At 41.8% G+C, this 25764-nt stretch overlaps 1 protein-coding gene across 1 annotated transcript in view; it reads left to right on the top strand.

Annotated features, from left to right (window-relative positions):
• Positions 1 to 474: 474 nt before the first annotated feature.
• Positions 475 to 25764, top strand: part of lrrc7 (leucine rich repeat containing 7) — a 30132-nt gene continuing 4842 nt past the window's right edge. The window contains exons 1-29 of the mRNA XM_068319497.1: positions 475 to 663; positions 2802 to 2919; positions 3096 to 3174; positions 3671 to 3760; positions 4027 to 4083; positions 4509 to 4572; positions 5025 to 5099; positions 5204 to 5348; positions 6004 to 6076; positions 8737 to 8866; positions 9211 to 9326; positions 9519 to 9588; positions 10704 to 10803; positions 10926 to 11050; positions 11952 to 12200; positions 12397 to 12561; positions 12832 to 12943; positions 13776 to 13989; positions 15224 to 15724; positions 16431 to 16655; positions 16749 to 16983; positions 17569 to 17919; positions 18233 to 18427; positions 19667 to 19879; positions 21254 to 21418; positions 22785 to 22904; positions 22990 to 23206; positions 23289 to 23554; positions 24277 to 24369. Coding sequence (XP_068175598.1) covers positions 475 to 663; positions 2802 to 2919; positions 3096 to 3174; positions 3671 to 3760; positions 4027 to 4083; positions 4509 to 4572; positions 5025 to 5099; positions 5204 to 5348; positions 6004 to 6076; positions 8737 to 8866; positions 9211 to 9326; positions 9519 to 9588; positions 10704 to 10803; positions 10926 to 11050; positions 11952 to 12200; positions 12397 to 12561; positions 12832 to 12943; positions 13776 to 13989; positions 15224 to 15724; positions 16431 to 16655; positions 16749 to 16983; positions 17569 to 17919; positions 18233 to 18427; positions 19667 to 19879; positions 21254 to 21418; positions 22785 to 22904; positions 22990 to 23206; positions 23289 to 23554; positions 24277 to 24369 — 4752 coding nt within the window. The remainder of the gene's footprint in view (positions 664 to 2801; positions 2920 to 3095; positions 3175 to 3670; positions 3761 to 4026; positions 4084 to 4508; positions 4573 to 5024; positions 5100 to 5203; positions 5349 to 6003; positions 6077 to 8736; positions 8867 to 9210; positions 9327 to 9518; positions 9589 to 10703; positions 10804 to 10925; positions 11051 to 11951; positions 12201 to 12396; positions 12562 to 12831; positions 12944 to 13775; positions 13990 to 15223; positions 15725 to 16430; positions 16656 to 16748; positions 16984 to 17568; positions 17920 to 18232; positions 18428 to 19666; positions 19880 to 21253; positions 21419 to 22784; positions 22905 to 22989; positions 23207 to 23288; positions 23555 to 24276; positions 24370 to 25764) is intronic.

Consider the following 25764-nt stretch of genomic DNA (forward strand, 5'->3'; position numbering starts at 1 on the left):
GCAGCGCTAAATTTTTTTTAACCCTGAATTATAATACATTAATACGTTCATTTGTAAGGAAACCCTTACCCAAATATAACAATACAGTATGGATCTAAATCAGTCCCAGCAACATGGGCTCAGCAAACAAAATAACAGCAAGTTACTCTTATAAGAGCCAAAAACTTAGCAGGAGATGAAATGTGTCAGAGTTTTTTGGCCACTCCATCCGTGCATTATTTATAACTACTATTCCTCTGCAGAGGCCTGAGGTGGAAGAGAGTGTTTCCCAGCTCACAACAGGTACAAGGGCAGAGTACACCTTAAGTAGGACAAGTGTTCGGGTTATGTTTCATCTGATGATCCATGTCACTTTCATTTCGTTGGTGTTGGAACCTGACCATGTGCTCCAAGCTCTCAAACCAACAGTCAGACTCTCTGAAATCCAACTGATGTTCTTCTCCTCTTCTCGACCATACAGTGCAGTGTCTGGAAATGACCACGAAGCGGAAGTTGATTGGCCGGCTGGTGCCGTGCCGTTGTTTCCGCGGCGAGGAGGAGGTGATCTCAGTGTTGGACTACTCCCACTGCAGCCTGCAACAGGTCCCCAAGGAAATCTTCAGCTTTGAGAGAACTCTAGAGGAGCTCTATCTAGATGCCAACCAGATTGAGGAGCTTCCCAAGGTAACCATGAACTACATGTTCACCCCTTTCTGCTTAATGTCCCATGTGCCCGTTTATTTACTTGTATAAAGCGGTATAATTTATGTCAAATTAAAGGAACTTTAACTTTGACCAACTGTTGTGCAAATAATTTAAACTAGACTGAGGTACCAGGGACGTGTGGGTACCTTATGGAAAAGTTTTAGGTCTAAAGCTCAACAGCACTCATCATTTGCACAATTTACAAATTTGTGTTAAATGCAACTTCCTGAACTGGATGAACTAGCTGTATGTCACTTAAATATACCTTGATGGTGAGATCAGCAGTTTTGGAGATTTACATTTAGAAATAGAATCACAAGTGCTGTTTAAGACGGTCGCTCCATTTTATTGATACCTTGTCCTGGTTTAACACGATGTGTTAAATTGGATTTTCTAAATTTAACCTGCACAAAAGGAAGGAAATCTGCACGTCCTTGACAGTCTGTAACTGTGTGTGTGTGTGTGTGTGTGTGTGTGTGTGTGTGTGTGTGTGTGTGTGTGTGTGTGTGTGTGTGTGTGTGTGTGTGTGTGTGTGTGTGTGTGTGTGTGTGTGTGTGTGTGTGTGTGTGTGTGTGTGTGTGTGTATGTGTGTATGTGTGTGCCAAGACTGGTCAAGAGCTATTGAGGCTGCCGGAGTGACTGGCCTTTACATAAGAGAGTTGGAGAGCTCCTTGAGGGTTGTGTGAGTGACTGATTGTGTCTTTAAGTGCAGTGGCCTGTGGACACAGAGCAACCCTTTCAATGGTTAGCTCTGGCTAGCATTTCTGGACCTGATGCATGAGCCCAATTCACTGTGCAAGTGGTTTTTAAGTGGCTGCATGACTGAATGTGAGCGAGCACAAGCGTGGTTGAATTATAAGAGAATTATAAATTCCACATTGCACACCGTGCGACACTTTTTTTTTTTTTTTTACAAGAATCTAATCATTTTGAGGGTGCATCACATCTGGGAGCCCACAGATAGACCTACTGGAGATGGTGACCAGTACGCTTTGGTTCCCAGCTTTATAAAATACGTCAGCTTTGAATGGAAACAGAGTCCCTGAATAATTCCGCTGGAAGAACCGAGAAAACAGCAGGAGGTGGAATCGAGAAGTCCTGTCTGACTTGGATGTTTAAATTGCTTTGAAAGAATACAGACGGTTTCTGCTGAGGCGCACCACGGTCTCTATTGTTAAAGGTCAAACCAGCTCACCCGGCAGCACACTACTGTCTCTCTCTCTCTCTGCAATCAAAACAAATAGTTCAATCAGATCATCCAAACAGCATGATATTCCCTTACCTGATTAGTCTTTAATGGTCTTTTATAAAATAGAATGTCAATGTTCTAAATGAATAAATCAATTGGTCCAAGGAAAATATAACATGATAGGTACGACGTGAGCCACACACCCACTATATACGTACGTTAACTGTGTACATAATAAGATATATCAACATTGACGCTGTTTGACAAGCAGATTTAAAAAATTGCTGTTAACATGGCTTTCACTGTTTTTGGCCTAAAAAAGGTACTATTTCCACTTTCTATGCATACTTTTTGCCTGGTTGGAAAGAGATGTTGTGTAAATTTTATAAGTTCCTCATCAGATTTGGTGACTTTGCTGCCATTTGACCTCAATTTGCATATTTTTAGACAGCAGGAACCCAGGTAGGAGGGTTCCTACTGAACAATTTTCTTGCTATGAGGCAACAATGAGGGTCGAAATATTTAACGTAGTGCAAATGAGGACTGCGGTTTTCAGTATTTCTTGATGGCAAAAAGCCCTACAGAGGCAGATCCTCCTGCGGAGACACGTCTGTGGTGAAGACCATTACTGACTGGACACGATTCAATTCTAATTTGATCAGTTAGTGTTGGTATTTATTCTACGTTTCTGTCTAAAGTGTTTTTTCTGCTGATGTTTTTGCATTTACTCGTCTGTTTTGTCCCTAAAGGTCACCCAGTGTGATTTATTCTGGTAGAGAAATGGCAGTGCTTTCCCAGCAGCGTTCCCACAAAGTGTTGCTTCCTTCCAGCTGACTTACTCTGTCAGTTTGTGCCTTCCTACTAATGGTCTGTGTGAATTGGCCAACAAACAATAATATTCCATTGTTTTCCCACCACGTTTCCATAGCAACTCTTCAACTGCCAGGCCTTGAAGAAGCTGAGCATGCCCGATAACGACCTTTCCAACCTGCCCACTACCATCGCTAGCTTGGTTAACCTCAAAGAGCTGGACATTAGTAAAAACGGTAAAACTCATCTCTGCACACAGATGACCTGGAAACTTCCTTTCGTTCTCAGCTGCAGTTATAGGTGTAAAAGAGCAAATGAAAGATTTTTCTGAGGTTTCATCCAATATATTAATCCAAAATCACACGTAACGCTCACCGCCACCTTTCCTGTCCCCTCTGTTTCTGTCTCACAGGTATCCAGGAGTTTCCAGACAATATAAAATGCTGTAAAGGCCTGTCTGTGGTGGAGGCCAGTGTTAACCCTATCACCAAGTAAGACATGAGGGTCTCGTTTACTTTATGGAGAACATTTTGGAAAAAGTTCTGTGTTTAAAACAATCCTTGCAAAAAAAGTTCTGCAAAAATTACTGAAAATGACTGAAAAAGTTGTACTTATGCACAACAGGTTAGTGGTAGTGATGGAAAAAATGATAATTAATCTACAGCTTCTAGATGAAAATACGTGCCAACGTCAATGGATGCTCAAGTTGATGAAATTGAAGTATTAAATAGAAATCACACATCCATAACAATTAAACTCGACTTTAGAAATTGCTGTTAGATGTAGTTTGCGGGTGTGTGTGTGTGTGTGTGTGTATGTGTGTGTGTGTGTGTGTGGAAGAGAGAGAGAGAAAGAGAGATGAGCCATCTGAGGGATAGCAGCAGTTAGCTGTATCCATGAAGTGGTGATGGGAAGGTTTTAATCCGTTGACACACACTTTCTCTTCCTCCATTATATTTTCCTGTCATCTCATTTTGCCGCTGACAGACTTCCAGATGGTTTCACGCAGCTCCTGAATCTGACCCAGCTCTTCTTAAACGATGCCTTCTTGGAATATCTGCCGGCTAACTTTGGCAGGTAAATCTTCCCCTCTGCATTTTGATGGTTTTTTTTTTCAAGGTTAAAGTAACAGGGTTGTTTTTAATCACTCCATTTCCACCTGCTTATCTACCAGTTTGAAAACCGTGTTATTCTGAGTCCGACTGATTGCTCAGTTCACGATGAGTTGAATTTAAAATTACATCTGGTGAAATATGCGGCAGCTCAGTGGCATCCGCTAATTTGAAGCTATCATCTGTGATGATGTGGAGTCTTTGCGTTTATCTGTCTTTTGTGTTTTTTAGACTCTCCAAACTACGGATCCTGGAGCTGAGAGAGAACCACCTGAAAACTATGCCAAAGTAAGACAAACCTCATCGGTATCCATCCATATCCAGGCACCAGTTTGGATATGTTTTCATGAAAATGCTAAAAATCTATTAAAACATATAAACAAAAATAAGAATTAGCAGAAACTGCAAGAGCCGAATCAACAGTAAAAAAAACCCCAAAAAAACAAAACATAATACATCAAAATAAATAGAGAAAAATATAATCTAGTTCTCAAATGACTCAAAGATTTGAAAGTTTTATTTGTTAGATGATCAAATGACAAAAGTTGAAATAACATTAATTCAGAATAAGAGTGAAAATGAGGTATAAAAATAGGGGAAAAAAACTATACATATACTTTAGTATTACATGCAAAGATGTGCTTTGACCTGGTGATTTTTTGAAGTTAATTTTTCACAGTGCTGTAGTGATCAGTGCTTTCTTTCCTCCACAGGTCCATCCACAGACTGACACAGCTGGAGCGGTTGGATCTGGGTAGCAATGAATTCTCCGACATGGTGAGACTGACTGCTGGCACATGCAGTACATCACTTACATGAATAACACTGAAAAATCTCACACAGCAATGTCTTAGTAATTCATTTACTCACTGAACCGTATTTATTTGAAAGGAGACGGGCGGGAGGGAGGTCTTGTATGTTTTACGTTTACACTGATGGACGGCTCGCTGCCCATCAGTTGGACCTTAAAACGTGACAAAATGATGAAGAAGGAGAGGGCTGGGTGGAAGCACAAGGGGGTCAGCCACGGAATGAGTAGGTTGTCTGTAAGGTCCACTTCCTGCCAAGATGAGAGAAACTGGAGCGAGGTCTCACTCTGCCAACATTTAAAATGTCCTTATTTATGCCAAACGCTTGAGACTGTGTCACTTCCTAATGAATAATTCTGATGTTTTTATATAAATAGTCACCTGACTTCATACTTAATGATTACTCTGTTTGCATATTAGCCGGAGGTGTTGGAACAGATCCACAACCTGAAAGAGCTCTGGCTGGATAACAACTCTCTACAGTCCATACCAGGGGTGAGAACGCTTTCAGCGATAACAATGAAAAAAAAAGAACAATTAGATTTTTTTTCTTTGCTTGATTAATTCTTCCTTTCTATCCACGGCTCTCTTTGCTGCAGTCGCTAGGAAAACTCCGTCAGTTGCGGTACTTGGACTTAGCTAAGAATCGTATAGAGACGTTGGACGCGGATATTTCAGGCTGCGAGGCCTTAGAGGACCTGCTGCTATCCTCCAACATGCTGCAGCACCTCCCTGACACCATAGGTAGGGAGGCTAAATCATGTATACATGCACAAAATCAGCAAATCCCATCCTATGTAGGTTCTGGTGGTGCAATGGATTTTTATTTTCAGACATACTCCTTTCAGAGAGGAGAATCGTGGTAACCGATAGCAACGATCAACCGATTTAAACGATGCGTTAAACCTGGCAAAGTGAAAACTTGTACTGTTCTTACACTTACTATTTATGCAGATGTAGCATCCAGTATTTCTATGCTATAACTTTTCAGTCATTTACATCCCACTTTCTGCTTTTTTCATATGAAGATTTTTAAACATGTATTCAAGGGATTAAAAAAATGCACCACTGATTTATTTATTTATTTATTTATTTAGGGGCATAATTCTGAATAACTTTTTCCCGTTTCTCCTTCAGCTCCTTCAGGGTTGGTTTTAATGATAATTCCCATAAAACAACAACAACAACAACAACAAACAGTTGAATCCTTAGTGGTTTCTTCTTTTCTTGTATTGAAGTCTTTTCAGACTATGATCAAAGTATAAAGCATTTCTGTGTTGGGGGATCTATAAAAGTATACGGTACACGTGGGCATTTCAGGGCTGGATGTATTTATTTGAATAACAAACTTTGCATGTTTTGTGCTTTTGTGTAAATGTCAATCTGTGTGTGTTTTAAGGAATGTTGAAAAAGCTGACAACGTTGAAGGTGGATGACAACCAGCTGACCTCACTGCCTAACACCATCGGGAGGTAAGACACACACATACACACACACACACACACACACACACATGCATGCACACACACTCATGCGCAGAGAACAAAAGGTAATTTTGTCAGATTTTTGATGTGGGCTCATTTTTGGTAGGTTGTTGTTGTTTTCCTTGTTTTGCTGATGACTTGGGGGGGGGTTCTGTGTGTTGTATTTGCTGCGGTGCTGTGGCATTAGTGCGAAGCCAAAGCAAGGGTGAGTAACATTAGCGTACAAATCCAGGGGTGCGTTCAGAGACGGGTGGATGTTCAGCTGTGTTACAGATACGAACACACAACTTCAAAAACTACACGAGGTTGTGAGGAATTTTTTGATTCGAGTAAATAACATGCAAACATACATTACATGTTTGAAATTTGCTCCATTTGTCTCTTTTTGTAAAATCTGGACCAAAAATCTACTTTCTAAAATGATTGCATGTAAAATAATTAAAATAATTCGATTCTAATCATTGAAATAATTCATCACAGAAATACGATTTGCTGCTTTTGAGAAATAGATTATAAGTTGTTGTTTTTTTAAATTGGAGGAAACATTTATGAAAGGAGGCAAATTCTGAGTTAAAATGATTGCGAATCCATGATTAATAAACTCTAGAGAAAAGCAAACTAATCAAAGCTTATAGAAATAAAGAATTAGTTGGATTTTGAATTGATGTATTTTGTTTGTTGCTGTCGTTTGAAACAGCCAAATCTTAATTTGGATCTGGTTATCTGTGATGAATAATGAGAAATAATTGACTTGCACATCACTCTTTGCAGCATACGTGTATCTGACCGCTCTGAAAACATTTCGTCTTCCTGAACATATCCCATTTTTAGCAATAAGTCGTGCTGTAGATTCATTGTTTCTCCTTAGAAAATCCTTTTCTTACCCTAATTGTTGCTTACGAACCATCGATGTGGTTATATTTTTATGGTTAGCGTTAATTCTTTTTATATTACTAGAAGTTTACAGTACCTCAATCAGAAATTAATATCCACTGACCCCAAGTCCTCATCTTCTTTAGCTGTTTAGAAGAATCACTGTTTTCTTGTGCAGCTCCAAAAAAACCCACTTATGAGCTGAAAAACTACACCTGATTTTCCCCACTACCACTAACACTGGGATGAACAGTGAACTGTTCCTTTCAGTGTAAATGGATTAGTGGATGTATCTGCAGAATGCATCTGCTTGTACCTCAAACAGTGTTGCATCAGCACAGGCGGATCAACACTGTGTGTGTGTGTGTGTGTGTGTGTGTGTGTGTGTGTGTGTGTGTGTGTGTGTGTGTGTGTGTGTGTGTGTGTGCGCGCATAGCTGAAGCCTGTAGTCGATTACATCGGAATAAATAAACAAGGTAGTTTTCGATTGCGGCATATTTAAATGAGAGCGGAGGTTAAGTCTTATGTTTTACCTTCATTGCTGATTTTTGTAAATTATCCTTGTTGTTGGCTCCTTTTAGCTTAATGAGCAATCACCTGGTGAAATCCCGCAGTAAAGCGTGTCTGCTTCCTGCACAAAGGAGGCTCCAGGAACTTAACGTGACCTTGTGATGAACCGCTGAGTGACTGTTTCCTTGAAATGACTGCCGCTGAGTGGAGGATTATTATTATGGATGGTTGGCAGATGGCGGCCAAATAGTCTTAGGAGTGTTGTTAAAAAGTCAAATTTGACACTTTCAATTCGGGCTACATATCCTTGTGGGAGATATTTAAAATTTTTATACTGAAAATGTTGAAAAGAAAGTGATGAAGTAACCTTAAATCTTAACGTTAAGTGTGGAACTTCTCTCCTTCCCTCTCCCCATGGCAGAGCATATGGCAGCCCAGATGGTTACGGTCCATTGGGAATAATGATGGCAGAATAATGCAATGTTAACAGTGACAGTACATTAATGTAAAACTGTTGTCCCTTTAGAATTAGCCTGCTGTTAGTGTGCTGCTAGGCTAACGATGGCTTTCGAGAGTGGGTGGGTGTGGGGATGCTATCACTCGCGGATGATTGGAGGTGTAGAGATGGAGGTTGAAGAATACCAAGGCGATAAGTGGGAATGACATCAGCTAAATGGATGTAGGTAATGCCAAACCAAGACTGATTGGCTGGTTAAGAATTAATGAACAAGCTGATTTTTTTTTTATAATTGGAAGATTCTTCAATGTGATGAGCTTTTCCTTCTCTCTACACCCCCTTAAGTTGTTGCTACTAAGAAAAATGTCTCTTGTTATCCATAACATATTACAACATAAGTGTGTTTAGCATTGCTTTATATTTTACTTGCTGTTAACAAATCCCACAAAAAGCCCACAACCAACGATGCTTCCCTCAGTATTTATCCACTAATCAATCAATCATCCAATTCCAGCCCCAAAAATGTAATAATTAAAAAATGCTTTCATTTCACTCAAATTATTCTCAGCTCATCTACGTTGCAGCCGACGTATGTAGAACATGCCATTCTGTGCAACATGTGACTAATGGATGTGTCTTAAATAATAAGTTGTATGCGACACAGACAGGATTTGTTGACAGCAGGGAAAATGAGTAAAACGTCCCTTACTCATTAAAACCCACGTCTGAGAAATGCTAAGGTGGCGGCAGAGATTTTGCATCATTTTGTCTGCGTCTCTTCCTGTCTGCCTGTGTTCCTTTAACCCAGCCTGTCTCTGCTGGAGGAGTTGGACTGTAGTTGTAATGAGTTGGAGTCTTTACCGCCCACCATCGGCTACCTGCACAGCCTGAGGACCTTTGCTGCAGACGAGAACTTCCTCACAGAGTTGCCCCGGGAGGTAGGAAGCACGATGAAGACCTCCGTGTCATTCCCCTCTTGTTCAGATCTAGCTGTTGTTTAGAAAATCTCAAATCTGAATTTAAGGTTGATTTAAGGAAACAGTTCGTGAATTTTCAGATTGAAAAATGTTAACATATAATGGCTTATATAAATATATTCTTTTTTGGATTTTACTGTTATTCAAAAACAAAAGAACCAACAAATATTAACTGGAAGTCCTGGGACCTCCAGGTGTTTAACTATAAATCAATTCAGTCTCAAAGTGTTGTGCAAACAGCAGATCTTTTTCAGCCACAGACGTAACCGTAACGTGATCTGATGCTCCTTTTGTGCTCGTTTCAGATCGGCAACTGCAAAAACGTGACAGTGATGTCGCTGCGCTCCAATAAACTGGAGTTCCTTCCAGATGAGATTGGACAGATGACCAAGCTACGAGTCCTGAACCTCAGTGACAACAGGTACACACACACACGCACACACACACACACACACACACACACACACACACACACACACACACACACATTCAGACGACACTTTCTCAATGGCCGTTGCCATGGTTACGTGCTCTGCAGGCTGTAGAGTGCGTGGGCAGAAGAAACGTCTCTCTCTTTTTTTTTCTCTCATCCCGCCCTCTGTGTCTCTCTCAGGTTAAAGAATCTACCGTTTACCTTTACGAAGCTGAAGGACCTGGCGGCCCTCTGGCTTTCTGACAATCAGGTACCGCTGTCCTCTTCGCTGGTTCACGAGTTCACAGCAGGAACCCACTCTGTACTGTACATGTACTGCACAGCCACGTGATAGATGCCCTGGCATTTACTCCAGATAAACTACTTAATGATGAAGGATTTCATTTCTAGCACTCCAGTACGTGTGTATGATTCTTCCTCCCTCTATTCCACTGGTATTATTTCTTTATACCCCTCTAAGACTTATAAAACATCTGCAGTGTAGGGTTGCACATTAAATTGTTAATGCATCAACATTACAATTTTAGAATTTGCATTTGTCACATTGCAGGGCACGTAATATCAAGAACAGTTAAACCATGTGGTTCTCGTTATGCATTCCTAAACTGCAGGAGAAATGTGTCGGATGTATTTAAATAGTGGTGATTTTTACATTTTGCAGTGTATATATATATATTACAGACACAAACATATCAATGTCGGTTTTGCGAATGTTATAAAAAGGAAGATAAAGATGGATGGATCACTGGACATTCAACACTGTTTCTATATGACACAATTGATGCACTGATGAAAATAATGTTCTTCTATATTATCTGAATTAAGGACCCCAGTCACAAAAGCACTGGTGATTTAATTTTCCTCACCTTTATTCCCTCTGTCTTTATTTAGGGTAAGAATTTATTTCTTCACAGAGACCATGGTAATGACTTGATTATGTGCTTTTAGATTTGGTCTTTCAAAATCATCATTTCCATTCAGATGGGCAGTGAAAACAATCTAACACCGTGAAACTGGTGTAAAATCAAGCTATTCTCTCCATGATTACATGTTGAATCATCCTATTTTAACTCTCTGTGTCTCATATATTCAATCAGTCGGTTAGAAAATCTATTAGCCAATCAGGGAACTGCACAGCTTTTTGTTTTTCTACAAGTAAGATTAGGTTGGGATTAGGACACAGAAAGTAAATGTGATCAGTGAATTTCCACATGAGATTTTCTCTAATCCTATAACTGTGTGTGTGTGTGTGTGTGTGTGTGTGTGTGTGTGTGTGTGTGTGTGTGTGTGTGTGTGTGTGTGTGTGTGTGTGTGTGTGTGTGTGTGTGTGTGTGTGTGTGTGTGTGTGTGTGTGTGTGTTTGCAGTCCAAGGCTCTGATCCCACTGCAGACAGAAGCCCACCCTGAAACCAAACAGAAGGTTCTGACCAACTATATGTTTCCTCAGCAGCCGCGACACGACGAGGGTGTGTTTTCATGTGTGTTTAAGGACATCTAAATGAACATGCCTGACGATCTACCCTCCTGCTACCCCCTTGCTTGGCTTTAACCCTGTATTTTGTGTGTGTTAATGTGTGTGGGTCCACAGATTACCAGTCGGACAGCGACAGCTTTAATCCAACTCTGTGGGAAGAGCAGAGACAGCAGAGGATGACTGTGGCCTTTGACTTTGAGGACAAAAAAGAAGAGGAAGACAACTCTGGGAAGGTCAAGGTCAGCTTGTTGTCTCTGTCACAGTCTGTCTATGTGTCACTCTGTCTGTCTGTCCAGACAACTCATTGAACAACTGTATGCAAATCTGGGACATTAATATCTATATTAGAGAGGGCAATATTCTGTATACTGGTTATGGAGATGGGTGGAAAGACTCAAACGGGTTTCATGTATCTGTGATGATACGTAATCACCGACAGAACGATGGGTGTGTGTTGTAGCTACACTCCTGTTGTGGTTTGGATGTTTGCATGTCATGTAGATCATGGTTTGTGATTGATGAGCCAGGACATTTTTTATAATGGGATGATCAATTGGAATTTGAATCAGTTTATTTTCTTATTGGTATTAAATTATCTATTGAACACGAGTATCACGCAGGTAACCATGCCAACCAGAGACAAAGTTTGAAAATCTGACCTGAAACTCCCATTTATATTCTTTTTTAAATAATCTGGCATTCCCCCCCCCCCTATTTTATGCCAAATAAATTTAACTTCTCTTTCCCCGATGGAGGTCTTCCGAAATTGATGTTTTATTTCTCAGTATGTCAAAGTCAAAGTCACCATCAAGAGACGGGGGGCCATCGATCTATATTCGTCATTTCAATTAGAGACTGTGGTAGCTTTTATTCTTTTTCAATCAGCTGATTAATGGGATGAATCAAATAAATGTGACAGCTCTATTAGAGGTGACTAAACAATCAGCAGCAAATGAGTGATGGGAACATTTTAGCAGAGTTTATGACATAACACTGAGGATGTTGTGTGTTGTGTTGTGTTTCAGTTTGCCGTAAGCACACAAACATCTTTTAAAGTATCCTGCTGACCACCGTGTGTGTGCATGTGTGTGTATTTGTGTCATGTGACCATTTTAACATTTTTTTTTTCCTTCTGTGTAGGTGGAGATCAACCTGAAGCGCTACCCAACACCTTACCCCGAGGACCTGAAGAACATGGTCAAGTCAGTGCAAAGCCTTGTGGGTAAAAATATACACACTGGACACCCCCACCAGCACCAGCACCAGCATCAGCACCAGCACCAGCATCAGCTGAGCACAGGCACTGCCACCTCGGCAGGAACCAACATGGAACACACACACCTCAGCAAAGACCAGTACGAAGCACCTTGGCCCCTGCCTCCTAAAGAGGTAGGAAAGACACACACGTACACACACACACACACACACACACACACACACACACACACACACACACACACACACACACACACACACACACACACACACACACACACACACACAAACTAGGATACCTGAGGTGTCTATAGATTATTGAGAACTGTGTGTCTTTTTCTGTGATTGTGTGTGTGTGTGTGTTTGATAGGTGACCGACAGAGAGATGCAGGACTTCTCTCAGACTCAGCTAATGGATCAGGGATCAATGCATAACTCTGGCATCGACATTCCCAAGAGGAAGGACAAGGAGGACCTGACAGAGAGCTCGGAGGTGGTCACGTGCTCTATGATCGTAGCGTTAGATTGTCTTCTAGTTGAACATCATAAATAAATGCATTTTGATAGTATTGAAGATGAGGGAGTTTAGTAAACTCGTCCACCAGCATAGAAGTGATGTGAAGATTTGTCTCTTAAACAGGAGTTATGTTGAAAAAATGCTCCACATGCATCCTAAATGTCAAACAAATCACATCTCATGTTCCTCATCTTGGTACTCATGGATTCTCTCTCCTGCTCCTGGTTAGGCTTTCTTAATAAACAGTTCACTTCCTCGCGTGAATCACAGCGTTTTGCTTTTCTGTAGGACTCAATGGGCGGCTCTCCAAATGACATCCGGATCTCTGATATGAGGCCCACCCTGGTGGAACCGCCTATGTACAAACCAAAGGTGGTGCTACTGGGGAAGGACAAGAAAGGTACAGTTTGCTGTCTGTCGCTATACTCTTCAAGATCTGTTTTAATTGTGTTTAGTAACATGTCATAATAGTAAATAGATTCTATTTTAGGGTTAAAGTTCGTAAACTTCTGCAAAGAATTTAGATTTTATCTTTAAATCTTCTGCTTTTTGGGTTTTTACTAAATTTGTTGAAGATCTCAGTTTCATCAGAGATAGTGACAAGACAGGTCGGTGTATCTTTTCTTTCTGTTTTTGAATCTGCTTGTCTGTCAGTGAGCACAATATTAAATGACTAAAAACACTTATTTAATATAAAATTATGAACAAGATCGTTATAAGTACCTTAACAAATAGGATTCTGATACCTGTTTGCTATTGTGAGATTCCACAAAGCTCCTATTCTTTCCATGTGACGATTATCTCGCTCCATGATCATAAATTAAGGTCTTTAACTACCTTACTTTGCTATTTTTTTGCTGTTTTGCTATTTATTTCACAAAGTATAGAAAACAGAGAGTGATACAAATCCATTTTGATCAAGTTGTCCACGGTCCTGTTGGTCCACCGCCCACAAATCTTGTCAGAACTCATTAAAAAACGTGTCCTGATATCTTTCGGAAGAACGAAAAGCAAATAAATGCAGTTGGTCACATGACCTCCGCGTCATACATTCAGAAACCACTCAGCAGTTCTTCTTCTGCTGTCACCGCTTCAAGTGCGAGATATGCTTCGGCTATCGAGATGAAGATGAGATATGATGATTTCTTTTTAGCCACATGCTCTAGAGATCCTGTGAAGAAAGGAGGAACAAGGAGATGTGACATTTAACCGAACTCCGTCCGTCTCTCCAGAGTCCACAGATGAGGAGGTGGATAAGCTTCACTGTCTGAACCACAGCGGCTCGTCGGCTACCTACTCCGACTACTCCCCCTCGCAGGGCTCCTCCGGCTCCTCCAACCCACCTGCAAACACACACTCACACACACACTCTCACTCACACCAACACACTCCTGCCCTGCCACCGCCCAGCAAGGACCAGGCCCCCCAAACACACTGGACCAACAGGTGAGAGCACACTTCACATTTTAAATTTAAACTGTCATTCTGCTCACCTCTTTTTTTATTCCAACCCCTTCTCCTTCAGCCTCCCGTATCTGTCATCCATCAATCTGATCACTCTATCCATCCTCTCCTCTCACCATCTCTCCATCTATCTGTGGGTCTTCCTCATCTCTCAAATTGCTCATTCAAGGTCAGAGATTCATTACGATGCTGCAGAGCTCTGTCGAGGATGCTTTCTCTTCTTTTCTCAGCTCAACTGAAGGCTTCGGCTCCCAGCTTGAAATGAAAAAATAGCAATGAAAGCTAATAATAAAACATTAGCAACCTTGTTCTACATTCAGAAATGTTGCTGCTGTAAGCAGCAAACAGCTCCACGTAGCCTACATGTCATATTAATTACATTTTTAACATGATCTCATCAAGAGCTGGCAAAACCATTTCACTTTTTAATCCGACATCATTTTCATCATTTCAGTAAATCTGCAGTGACCTGACTATTGTCTGATTTATTGGTCCGGCTCTAAATTTAAGGTTTTTAAGGTTGTAAGATGCAAAGCTTGCAGCTCACATATATTTGAATACAATAGCTTTGCTTAAACTTGCTTAAAAATTCATGCAAGCGTACAACTTGCATGAATTGCAACTTGCTATCAGATATAAGAAAATCAGATTATTGTGACTAGATAGAATATATGTTGGATAGAATATATGACAGATGTTCAAATTAGCCCCTCCAGTGATGTAGTTTTAAAGAATATGAATGTATGGGTTTGGTTTTGGACCATACTATTTTACTGAAATCCCATTTTCTCTCTCGCTCCTGAAGATCAGAACAGATATTGTGCACAACTACATTAACCTTTTCCAGCGCTCAACTTTACCACCTAAAGAAAAAAAGCCTAAAAATGCATTTCTTTGTCCTCGCTTTCCCCATTTCCTCTCCTCTGTCTCTCCCCCCCCCCTGTGAATTAAAGGCCGGCTTTGGTATTTTTTGACAGTATGGTTGCCATTTCAGATTCCCTGGGGTTATCTACAGGTCACCAGCTCCATACTGGTCCATTAGTCTCAGAAGTTGTGTAACTACAACTGGGATTGAAAGAAGTTGATAGCATGAATATTTTCTGCTCATGGTCTGTCTTGGAAGCAGTGCCCATTAGCTCTGTTAGAATATATACTTAAAAGGGTAGAATTGAAAGAAATTTGATTAATTCATGTTTAATACTCTCTATCCTTGTAGATTAGCTCAGTCGTTCCCTAAGCCCATCGACTCCAAACCTCTGCTCTCCCAGAGAGAGACCCCTCCATCAGGAACCCTTCAGCAGCGTGGAGATCGCCGCCCACTGAGTGAGCCTTTCGATTGGTCAGAGGCCCCTCACTATGACAACACAGGCTTTGATGCCGAAGAGTCTCCTCTTGACGCCCCATCCTCTACTGGGAGTCAAGGAAACCCACAGCTGGGCTCCAAACCTCGGAGCCAATCAGCACACGGGCGTCGCCCCCTCCTGAGGCAAGAACGAATTGTAGGAGTACCTCTGGAGCTGGATACCCAGACACTCCCCTTCCATAGCAACCAACGGTCCAATCCAGACAATGACGCATCATCCTCTGGACCTACTACCCAGAATCCTTGGCAGAATTGGACCAGAACTCCCAGCCCACTGGAAGACCGAACGGCTTTTCCGTCCAAACTGGACATGACTCCCACCTCCAGTCCCAACCCCGACCGCAAAGATTCAAGGTAACTCAACAGATCTCCATTCTGTCCAACAGTTATACCTGAAAGAAGTATGTTCTGCAGATGGAGCACCCTCCATTCACTGAACCACTTCCCTTCTTCTTGTGTAGCAGCATCTTGTCGTACTGAAAGATTTGTATTCATGTGCTCAAAGTCTGTAATTATATTTTAGTAATATTTTACATTATGTTTCAAAAAGCGCTGAAACAATCGTCAAAAGAGACAATGTTTATACTCGCTGCAAAGCGAGAAAGAGTTTGTCATTCATTCCTCCTTCTCAGAATGTGACCTTTTTCTTAATTTCTCAATTTGAAATAATTGTAATTTGAACCATTTACTTTTCTGCAATGTCATAAGCAATTTTGGAGCCACAGACTAACTGATGCTTTCTATGCATCATTTTAGTCCAATTATATCTTGAACAAAAGGTATGATGGTATAATATCTGCCATCATGAAGCTGTTGGATCCATTCTCTTCATTTCTCTTTTCCTTATTACTAACTCTGACCTGGTTCCAGGTGATTCTGAGGTGTCACCAATATTTTTGCCGGCCATTCTAACAAAATGAACGGACATGAAATGATGTAGAAATGGTTATTTATTGGGATATATTGACCCTGTTTTGTCTGTTTCTTCTATTATCTCCGATCTAGTCCAAGTCAGTTTTCTTATCTAAAATCCTGACTGTTCCATATTTCTTGTTCCAAGACTGGAGCCAGGCTCTGGACCGTTGCCTGGCAGCTGGACGTACCACAACAGTCAGGGGGAGCAGACCAGGAAGGATCAGTTGAATGTCAGTGGGGGCAACAAGGTGACCGTGGTCATGAGTAAAAGCTCAGACCGCCTGTCCCCCATGATGAGGGAGACGAGATCCAAATTTAAGAAATCCCAGAGCATTGATGAGATCGATATCGGCTCCTACAAGGTCTACAGGTAGATTCAGTTTAGTCGTTTTGCTTACGGTAGGCATTTCAACGTGTTGAGTCAGCAGACCGTAGCTGAGTTCTCTTGTGGGTCTCTTGGCAGCATACCCATGGACAGCTACAGTTCATCCATCGAGCAGCAGACAAGTTTGGACCGCCAAGAGTTGCCCGGTTCTATGGAACAGACCAGCATGTCACGGTCGCAGTCGGCCCCCATGTTAGACGAGGAGCTCGGCTTCCCAGGACATGGAGCCAGTAACCAGAACCAATCAGGACAGAACCAAAAACCAGTCATCCCACAAAAGGCCTACCACTTTGACCACAACTACAACCCCCAGGTTAGTAGATTTTTTTTTTTAGCTGTTAACTCACATTATCACTGTTTGAAGAGCTATGGAAAAGTTGTTAGCAAAAGACAAAAAAACTTAATATTTTGAAGCAGTTCTTTTTCTGGACAGGGAGTTACTTTTTTAGCATGAACAAATTACATGAGTGTTAACTCCCAGACCAGATCGGTCCTCTGATTTTTCACCGAGGCTGTCCACATCAAACACAAGTTAGGACATTAACTTTGCCCAAAATGTTTATTTCAGAGTTAAAATGGGCTGAATTGCTGCATTGTGGGAAATGTAGTTTGTATGTAGTGTAGTTTTTGTCAAAGCACACTTTTGACCTATTTATTTTTAGACACTCTGACCTTTTATGCTCTCGTGGGCCACATAAAATGATGTGGCGTGCCACATTTGGCCCCCGGGCCTTGAGTTTGATGCATGTGTTCTAAATGTTTGCACTAGAACCAGTCAGTCTTTGAGTCTTGTTAAGTATTGTTCAGTTAGTCTGTGGTGAGGTTTTAGAACTTGGGCTCCAGAAACAATCCAGCAGTACTTGGAAACAGTCTCATAGATTTACATGAACCTTTCCAGGTGACTATGGACCGCCGCGTCCCTCCCCCCTTCCCCAACACACCAGATTACGTCAACCACTCATCAAAGGCGTTGGAGTACATTAATCAACCAGGGAAGACGTTACCCAAGGAGCTGGTGAGCCCTCGGTATCGTGCCTATCCACCGCTGGAGATGTTTTCTTTCCCCCAATCACCGATCGGCCAGGATGGCCAGCCCAGTCAGCAACAACCACCCGTCCCAGCACAGCGCTCCAGGCCCGGGTTTTTGAGGAGAGCAGATTCATTGGTGAGCTCTACAGAGCTCGCTTTGTTCCGGAGAGTCCATGAAGCACAGCAGGAAGCCCTGCAGGAAGCTCAGTACAGACAGCAGGTTTGGGATTGTTTGCAAAATTATGATTATTCATGTATTTGCGGTGGTACTGTTAGAACATAGTGAAATTGTTGATTTCTTTTAAATCCACTACAGCCCCCCACCCCCAAAAAGCTCTCTAGAGTATATATGTTTTCATCTATTTGCATTCTTTTGAAAACAATAAAAAAATTTCTAGATAGTCTCAGACTCCAACATCTTGTGTCACTTTAGCTATAGAATTATCTTCTTCTGTGGTTTGACGAAGTCTCCCTCTCCACAGATGGACCCCCCTCTTTATAGCCGGGCTCTTGCCTACTCCACCCCCATGGAGCACTCGGCTCTCACCAGTATGGTCGACAACCAAAGCCAGATGCTGCACAATAAGAGAAACGGTCGCTATGACGACGACTATCCCACCTACCAGGAGCAGAAGAAGCCAATGATTGGTTATCCAACAAAGAGCTTGACTCAGCGCCGCCCCCTGTCTGCTAGGAGCTACAGCACCGAGACCTACGGAGCATCTCAGGTAGACGACTTGTCTTCATCCATGTTTAATGTGAACAACGTTTATATTCACAATAAATAAAGTGAGACTACGTGGGAATCCTAGATCGATGAACACACACAGTTACTATAAAATATCATGTTTGGTGAACGATTACAAAAGCCGTAAGAAAAGAGCTACTATCTTAAGTGTTCGAGCTCTTCTGCCTCAGGCTTACTTGACGTTGCAGATCCTGTGATGTGACGACTAAGCATGCGTAGCATAGCTGCTATCTTCCCCAAATTTTTTCCTAGTAGGTTTTGGGCTAAGAAAAATACCTGTAGTGTCTTTTAAGTACTTCATGGCCCTAAATAACATTGCTCTTCACCATAGAAGTATGGGCACATTAAATTATATGTGAATGACTGTCTGGATCATTTTAATTCATCCTTTTTCTACCAGTCACCTGGGTCCAGCTCTTTGTTGAATAAGCAGAGCGGCACGAGTGTCCTTTGCCTCAGCCACGTCCCCAGATCCCAAGGCATTCCCAGGTCCATAAATAATCCCTTCAGCCTGTTCAGTGTTGCTTCGACACAGACTTTCCAAAAATAGCTGCAGAGAGGTGTCCAGGAGCATACTGATCAGATGCGCAAAGCACCTCATCTGGCACCGTTCAGCGTGAAGGAGCAGGACAGAAGAACCGAACGGGGAGCAAGGAACCCGAAGTCTGCAGTTTTATTCTTGCCATTTTTAGCCAAAGCACAAGGCCAAAAGTGAGGAGTTCTGTAAAGAGCTTCACTTTTAAGGCTGATGATTGTCTGGTAGAGTGTCTATATTTAACAGCAGTCTTTTTTTGCTGTTTATCTTTTCCTTCTACATCAGTCATTATTTATCCTCTGTTCAAAGCAGGTAGTGTTCAGTGTTGATGTTTTCTTATAGTACTGGATCTTTAAACATTGATTGAGTTGCAGAAGTTGTAAATGTATCATTTAACAAATTATTACCTTATAATATTGTCAAAGAAATAATTACAGAAAACCCTTTTTACATGCCCCTTAGATACAGACTGAAATTATTGTTAGCAATTTTTAGCTTAAAAAAAAGGATGGAAGTTATTTATTTTGTTGTAATGAAGGGAATTTTGATATTGGTGCCAATGATTTGTTTGCCATTATTATTATTGTTGTATATATATACTGAGCGGTGCAGTTTTAAATAAAAATACTTATATCAATTACAACTTCTCATCATCTTTCCATCTATTTACCCCTCTATCCACAGGCCCGTCCAGTATCAGCTCGTCCCACCATGGCTGCGCTGCTGGAGAAGATGCCCCCCGACTACGCTCTGGCAACCTGCCCAGAAAAAGCATCCGATGACACCATCAAAGTAAGACCTGTCGTACAACAGAAGCCCGAAGACATCACCTCCAGGATGCCTGCAGATTGGAGGCAGCAGCTCCTTAGGCATATAGAGGCCAAACGATTGGACAGGGTACGTCAATGCAATGCAGAACCGCGATGGACATACAAACACACACACACACACACATACATGCACACATGCACAGCATTCGAAGGCCCTCCCTGTCTGTATCTGTGTAAGTCTGTGTTGTCAGGTTGACCAAATATGTGTCCGGCCGCATGTGTGTTCCATCCACACTGTCGCTCTATCAGCCTGACTCACCGCTGGATATGTGCTGAGGAATCACATTTCCTGAAATGCAATTCAACAAAATTGAGTGAAATGTCATCCAGGATAATTCCTGTGGAATGTTTCTGCAGGATATAAGGATATTTTCCCCAGTAAACCTGTCATGACAATCAATGCTGTCCCTTCATGAACACATTTTCCAGGATCTATTGATCTACTGATCTGCTATCACAGTTAACCTTGTGAAACAACCTTATTCACATTTGCTGCATTCAGACAGCTGTACTAAGAAATGCTAGCAGGCCATTGTGTAACTTGCTATCAAGAGAATAGCTTGACCAATGCTCATTTAAAGCTCACCAACTAAATTATTATATAGATTCTACAAAGCGTTATGTGCAAACTGTTCCATGGGTGGGACAGAAAGCCTCAAATGAAGACGTTTCTACCAAATAATGCCTGTAAAAGCACACGTCATGCTTTCACACCAAGGTTTTTCACAGATTAAAAAAGACTCACAGTTTAATTATGGAGCTTTCAGAACTGCTGGAAGGTAGATTGATTTAACTTTGTACAGAACCAAACTAGCATCAGAACTGTGACCTGACAGCTTATAGTGTGTAATGATTTAATCATAAGTCACATAATTCTTCTAAGCTGTCATGTGTGTTTCTAAACATATCTGTCTCCAAAATAATTGCTAAAAAAAAGGCAATTAAAGTCGGGGTTCACATTTGGACTTGTTGGTTGGAACTAAAATGTAATATATACTGAAATACAAAGTGGGAAAACATCACAAATTCGGGGAGTTCCTAACCTAGTAGAGGACTAGATTAATACATCGGCGTAAAACGAGCTATTGGCTGTATGGATAACTAGCCACATGCTAAGCAACTAATCAAAAAACCTTCCAACCTGTCCACGTTACGATGGGATGTTCTGATCCACCAGTTGCTGCCTGTATGACGATGTTCTCTGTGTGTATTGAATGTTCACCAGCTAACATTTCTTTGTGCTTTCAGCAACTTTCCCCTGTTGTTGTTGTTGTTGTTGTTGTTGTTGTTGTTTTGTCAGTGTTACTGTTTGCCTGTGTATCTGTTTGTGGAGCTCACAGTGTGTTGTCAAAACGCTGATGCCCGCTGTGCAGCCTCTGCCACCCTCCCCTCCTCCCCCCTACATTCACCCGTGTCATGTGATGTTGTCTTCTCCAATCAGAGTGGTGTCCTAAAGCACAACACGCTCACGCTGGGCATGCTCTGTCAGGGCGGGGGTCACGGCCAGGGGCACAGCAGCACTTTGAACTTTAACCTTTACAATAACACTAAGCATGAGCCCCCTGCTGGCCGCTGGCTGCCACTACCTCCTCCTCCGTCCACTAACGCTGTGAGTATCCTTCTGAGAACAATGAACCCATATAGGTGATAAAAAGAGAATATCTGGCACCGCTGCCTTTGCAAAGGAAGTTCCCAGTGTGGATAAATAATCTGTTCTTTACTCCTCTCCTCTTCTGCAGCCATGAGCTATTCTTCAATTGTAAGCCTATATTGCGATTGTGAGCAGATTCTGACAACGCCTCCCAGCTCAAGCAATGACTATCAAATTTAATTGTACTTGTCCTCTATAAAAATAAATAGTTTGATCCTGTCACAGGAAAGTACTCTAATGGTTTGAAGTGGGCTGGTTCCATTTGAAAAAGACGATTGATTGCTCCGTAATAAACGTCAAGTCACGCCTAGTCATTCCGGATTGAACAAATCAACCTTGTGTTTGAGCAGTAGAACTAATAGAAGGTATGCATGCGTGTGATGTCATTTTGGGAGCTGCAAAACACAACAAAACAGCCGTCCAAATAAATTCAACAAGAAATCAAATAAATCGTTTTGCAAACTGCTGGAAGCTCAATTGATCTATGCGATTTGCAAAAGACCAAGGATGTCTAGGCACTGACATGTGGAGTGTGGCGGGACTATGACTGATAAATTCCAGAGGACGTTGTTGCTTTTTTATCAAGAAGTTCATTGTAGGTCAAACCAGCGTTCTGTGTTTCATAAAGTCGTCCTGATGGTGAAGGATGCACCAATAAAAAACCCAACGTGTCTTGGCGCATCTTCGCTCCAGAAGTAGCTGCAAACATCTCTCTGAGCTGTGAGGAAATATTTACTCAAGCCTGTTCACATACAACCAGAATATCCACTGACATCTGTGTCACTTCATTTTCGCCAGCAAATCCCATCTTGGAGTACGACCAGACATTAAGACTTCTGTACGTAGTCGGACTCTATGTCCCGAGTGTAAAGAGTGACCCATATAAATGTCAAATCTCTGCATGATCACGTCCTGGTTCTAGGTTGCTCTGATCATTGTTGAGCTACTAAAAGTAGCCGTGATGTAGGAAATTTAGCCTCTTAGTCTGATTAAATGGGCGCAGTCCAATGGGAAAGTCAATGCATACCTTCTATTAATAATGCCTGATAATAATTAGATAATTTTAATTATATTTATTAATTATTCATTTATATTGAATACTGTAGAGGAATAATAGAGAAAGTTTCGTACGAGAACCTCTTCACATAGAAGGAAGATAGTTTCTCTTCAGATGTAGACTTTATTTGCATCAACCATCAGACCGCGTTGACTCGTGACATCAGTGCACAATGAATTTTTTCACTTTACCAAGTTAAAATATGAATCACTGAAGTTAAATGCATTTTAAGTAACGGTTGGCTTGTGTGTTTCTCTGTCTCAGACGCCCTCTCAGCAGGCTGCCATGCTGGATAATGACCAGGAGGGGGTGTCGGGGAGCAACCAGTGGGTTCCCTACTCCCTGGGCAGGAGAGACGTTCCACCTGACAATCTCATGAAAAAGGTAGGAGCTGTCCTGTCATCTTGAACCAGCTTCTCCAGCATCCGTTCCTGTGGTGTGACCATGGGTGTGTCATCTCTGTCCGCAGGCCACCCACTCCCACAACCCCCCTCCCCACCCGTCACACAACACGCACATGATCGTCACTTCCTCCTCCTCTTCTTCGTCCACGACGCCTCATCGTGTGGTCGGGCAGCAGGCTTATGAAGGGATGATGAACAAAGGGCCCCAGTACCAACCAGGGATGCCCTTGACGGTGGTTCCCGCGGGGGGGCCGGGGCAGTATCAGGGCAACATGCCTCAAGGTAAGAGGTAACAAATAGACGAATGAGCCAAGAGTTTGATTCCAGACCATTAAAAGCCACCAGTTTGGTCTTTGCCCCACAGGTCATTCTGCTCCTGGTCAGGTTTACCCCAGCTCCGGCCTCCCCATGGCCATCTCCCCACCCGGGAACCAGCAGCAGTACAACCCCCATTCCTCCCACACCTCCCATCAGCCCTCTCTTCCTGCCACCAACCCCCAGTACCATAGCAATCAAGTCATGGTCCATAGCAACCAGGTTGTCATGACCCACACCAATCCACGTCCTCAGAGCGCCCGCTGCCTGCTGCAGACCAAAGGCCAGAAAAGCACGGATGGTTTCCAGGAACAGGTATCCGTCTGTCCATCCATCCGTCTGCTTGTTGTGTGAGAAAAGCACATCTCACCCTCTCTCAGAGGTCCATTTGAAAACATAACACCTTCGCTAATCACATAGATTTGATACTAGTTGTGTGGATGCTAGTCCATTGATTCATGAGGCTAAATTTGAACCCAAAGATTGACAGAATCAGCAAAGCTATGTGCCAATCAATCAATTATGATCGTTTTAAAAACAACGAGAACAACTTTAGTATGATGCACACAAGCAGCAGAAATCATCAATGTAAATTAATATGTAGCTGTTGAAGGCTGGTCTAAAAAAGAAAAACGCAGCGGAGGCGTAGTTCTAAATCTGAGGCGCTTCACTGTACCCATTTGGGTAGGAAGATGAAGTCATTCACACCAACCCAGATCAGGTGATCTTCCTCACAGGCTTTGTTTTTCCCCCTAGTTCTAGTATGAGACTGCTTTCATTATGCAAAAAAAGGAAAAAAAACTCTGACATGGATATTTGTGGCTCTATTGCCAGAAAAGTGACGACTTCTAATTTAGCTGCCAAAACGTGTCACACAGTCACATGAAAGCACTCTTCCACTGTTGCACGCTGTTGTCTGTCTACGCTATGCTCGTGTAGGGATTGTGATAATCTTTGTATTTCACTTTCACTGTCCTTCTTTTGTCTTGTTTTTTTTTTGTCTTTCTTTTCTTTCTCCTCATCCTCTCTCTCTCTAGCTGTGTGTGAGAATAGAGAAGAACCCGGGTCTTGGTTTCAGTATCTCTGGTGGCATCAGCGGGCAGGGGAACCCCTTCAAACCCTCCGACATGGTACGACCCGGCCCGGGCCCGCCAGCCAATCACAGCCTCCCCCGGCTTTACTTCAGAGTTGCCATGGAAACTGCTGCTCATTACTGCAGTGTTTCGTCTATTTGTCCATCTGTCTGTCTGTCTGTGGGGAAGCAGCTGACTTAGTTAACTTTAACTGTGGGATTTTATGCAACAGATTGTTGGAAATTAGCATTTTGAAAATTGATCAAAACCAAAGTTTTCATTATTTGAAGTCTTTGTTATCTTCATCATTGCAATGGAAGTCTTTAGAGAAACTAAATTTGAGTTTGGGGCATCATTAGCAACAATAATAGATGTGATGCAGGTACAGAACATTTTCTGTGTTCAGGTCATCCTTTCATTATCAACATCTCTTACCTAGTTTATACTGACAAATTTCAGCATTCAGAAATAAATTTGTGTCCACATTCAAGCAAGAAGACAGGCCAAACTCTGTTATCTATTCAGTGTGGAGCTGCAGCGAGAGCCTGTTGGGGTTGCAGATCCCTTAAGCATCCTGCACATTGCAGCCTGTCCTAGAAACACGCTGCTAGAGTTAGTCTAAAGGAGCGCTGTCAGCTATTTTAAGAATACTGCTGCTTAGTTCTGGGTGATTTTTTTAGATGTTTGACTCTTTCATCCAGGCACGGGCTGTACGGCTGATTCTACTGACGGTTTCTTAGATGTCTGCTAACTGACGAGACAGCTGGTCTATAAATAGAGATCCTAATTCTTTAAACAGTGCAGCCCATGTGACAAACGGTGAATTAATTAAAGTGGGGGTGTGTGAAGTGATAATATAAAAAGTGTTAAGTCAACGTTTAACTTAAGTTTTACGTAGACAAGTAATGATTCAGTTGCTGACATGCACAGTTATTTAATCATTCCCATGTCTGCTGGTGTATAGAAAGCTTCCGTCAGCTGATGTTTGTCGATTAATAATGCCATGTGACTGTACATGGGCTGCAAATGTAGGCATTGCAGAAGTCCTCCTAAACCTTTAATAAAATATCACAGGCTTAGAGAAAAAATAGAAAAATATACATGTATAATATTTCTATACACAGTGTAGAAAAATATTAAAAATATCTCAAATAAATTAATAATATATTTAAAAAAATTTTTTTCAAAAAATATACATGAAGCTGTAGTTTTCACTACTTACATGTATGTCAAAATAAATGGTGACATCAATTGTAAGTCACCTGTTGCATCTCGTGCAGTGATGTCAGGTGATGTCACAGATTTAAATGTAAACATTCCAAAGCCATTCAGAAAGCATTGAGGTATGATCTGCATGCCTCCTGTGCACACATGTTGGCCTCAGCAGGGTCACACATGTTGGATACACTCCCTTTGTCACTATGGTGACACAACAGCTGCTATCTGTCACTG

This window comes from Antennarius striatus, chromosome 7, assembly GCF_040054535.1.
Source record: "Antennarius striatus isolate MH-2024 chromosome 7, ASM4005453v1, whole genome shotgun sequence".
Taxonomy (NCBI): Eukaryota; Metazoa; Chordata; class Actinopteri; order Lophiiformes; family Antennariidae; genus Antennarius; species Antennarius striatus.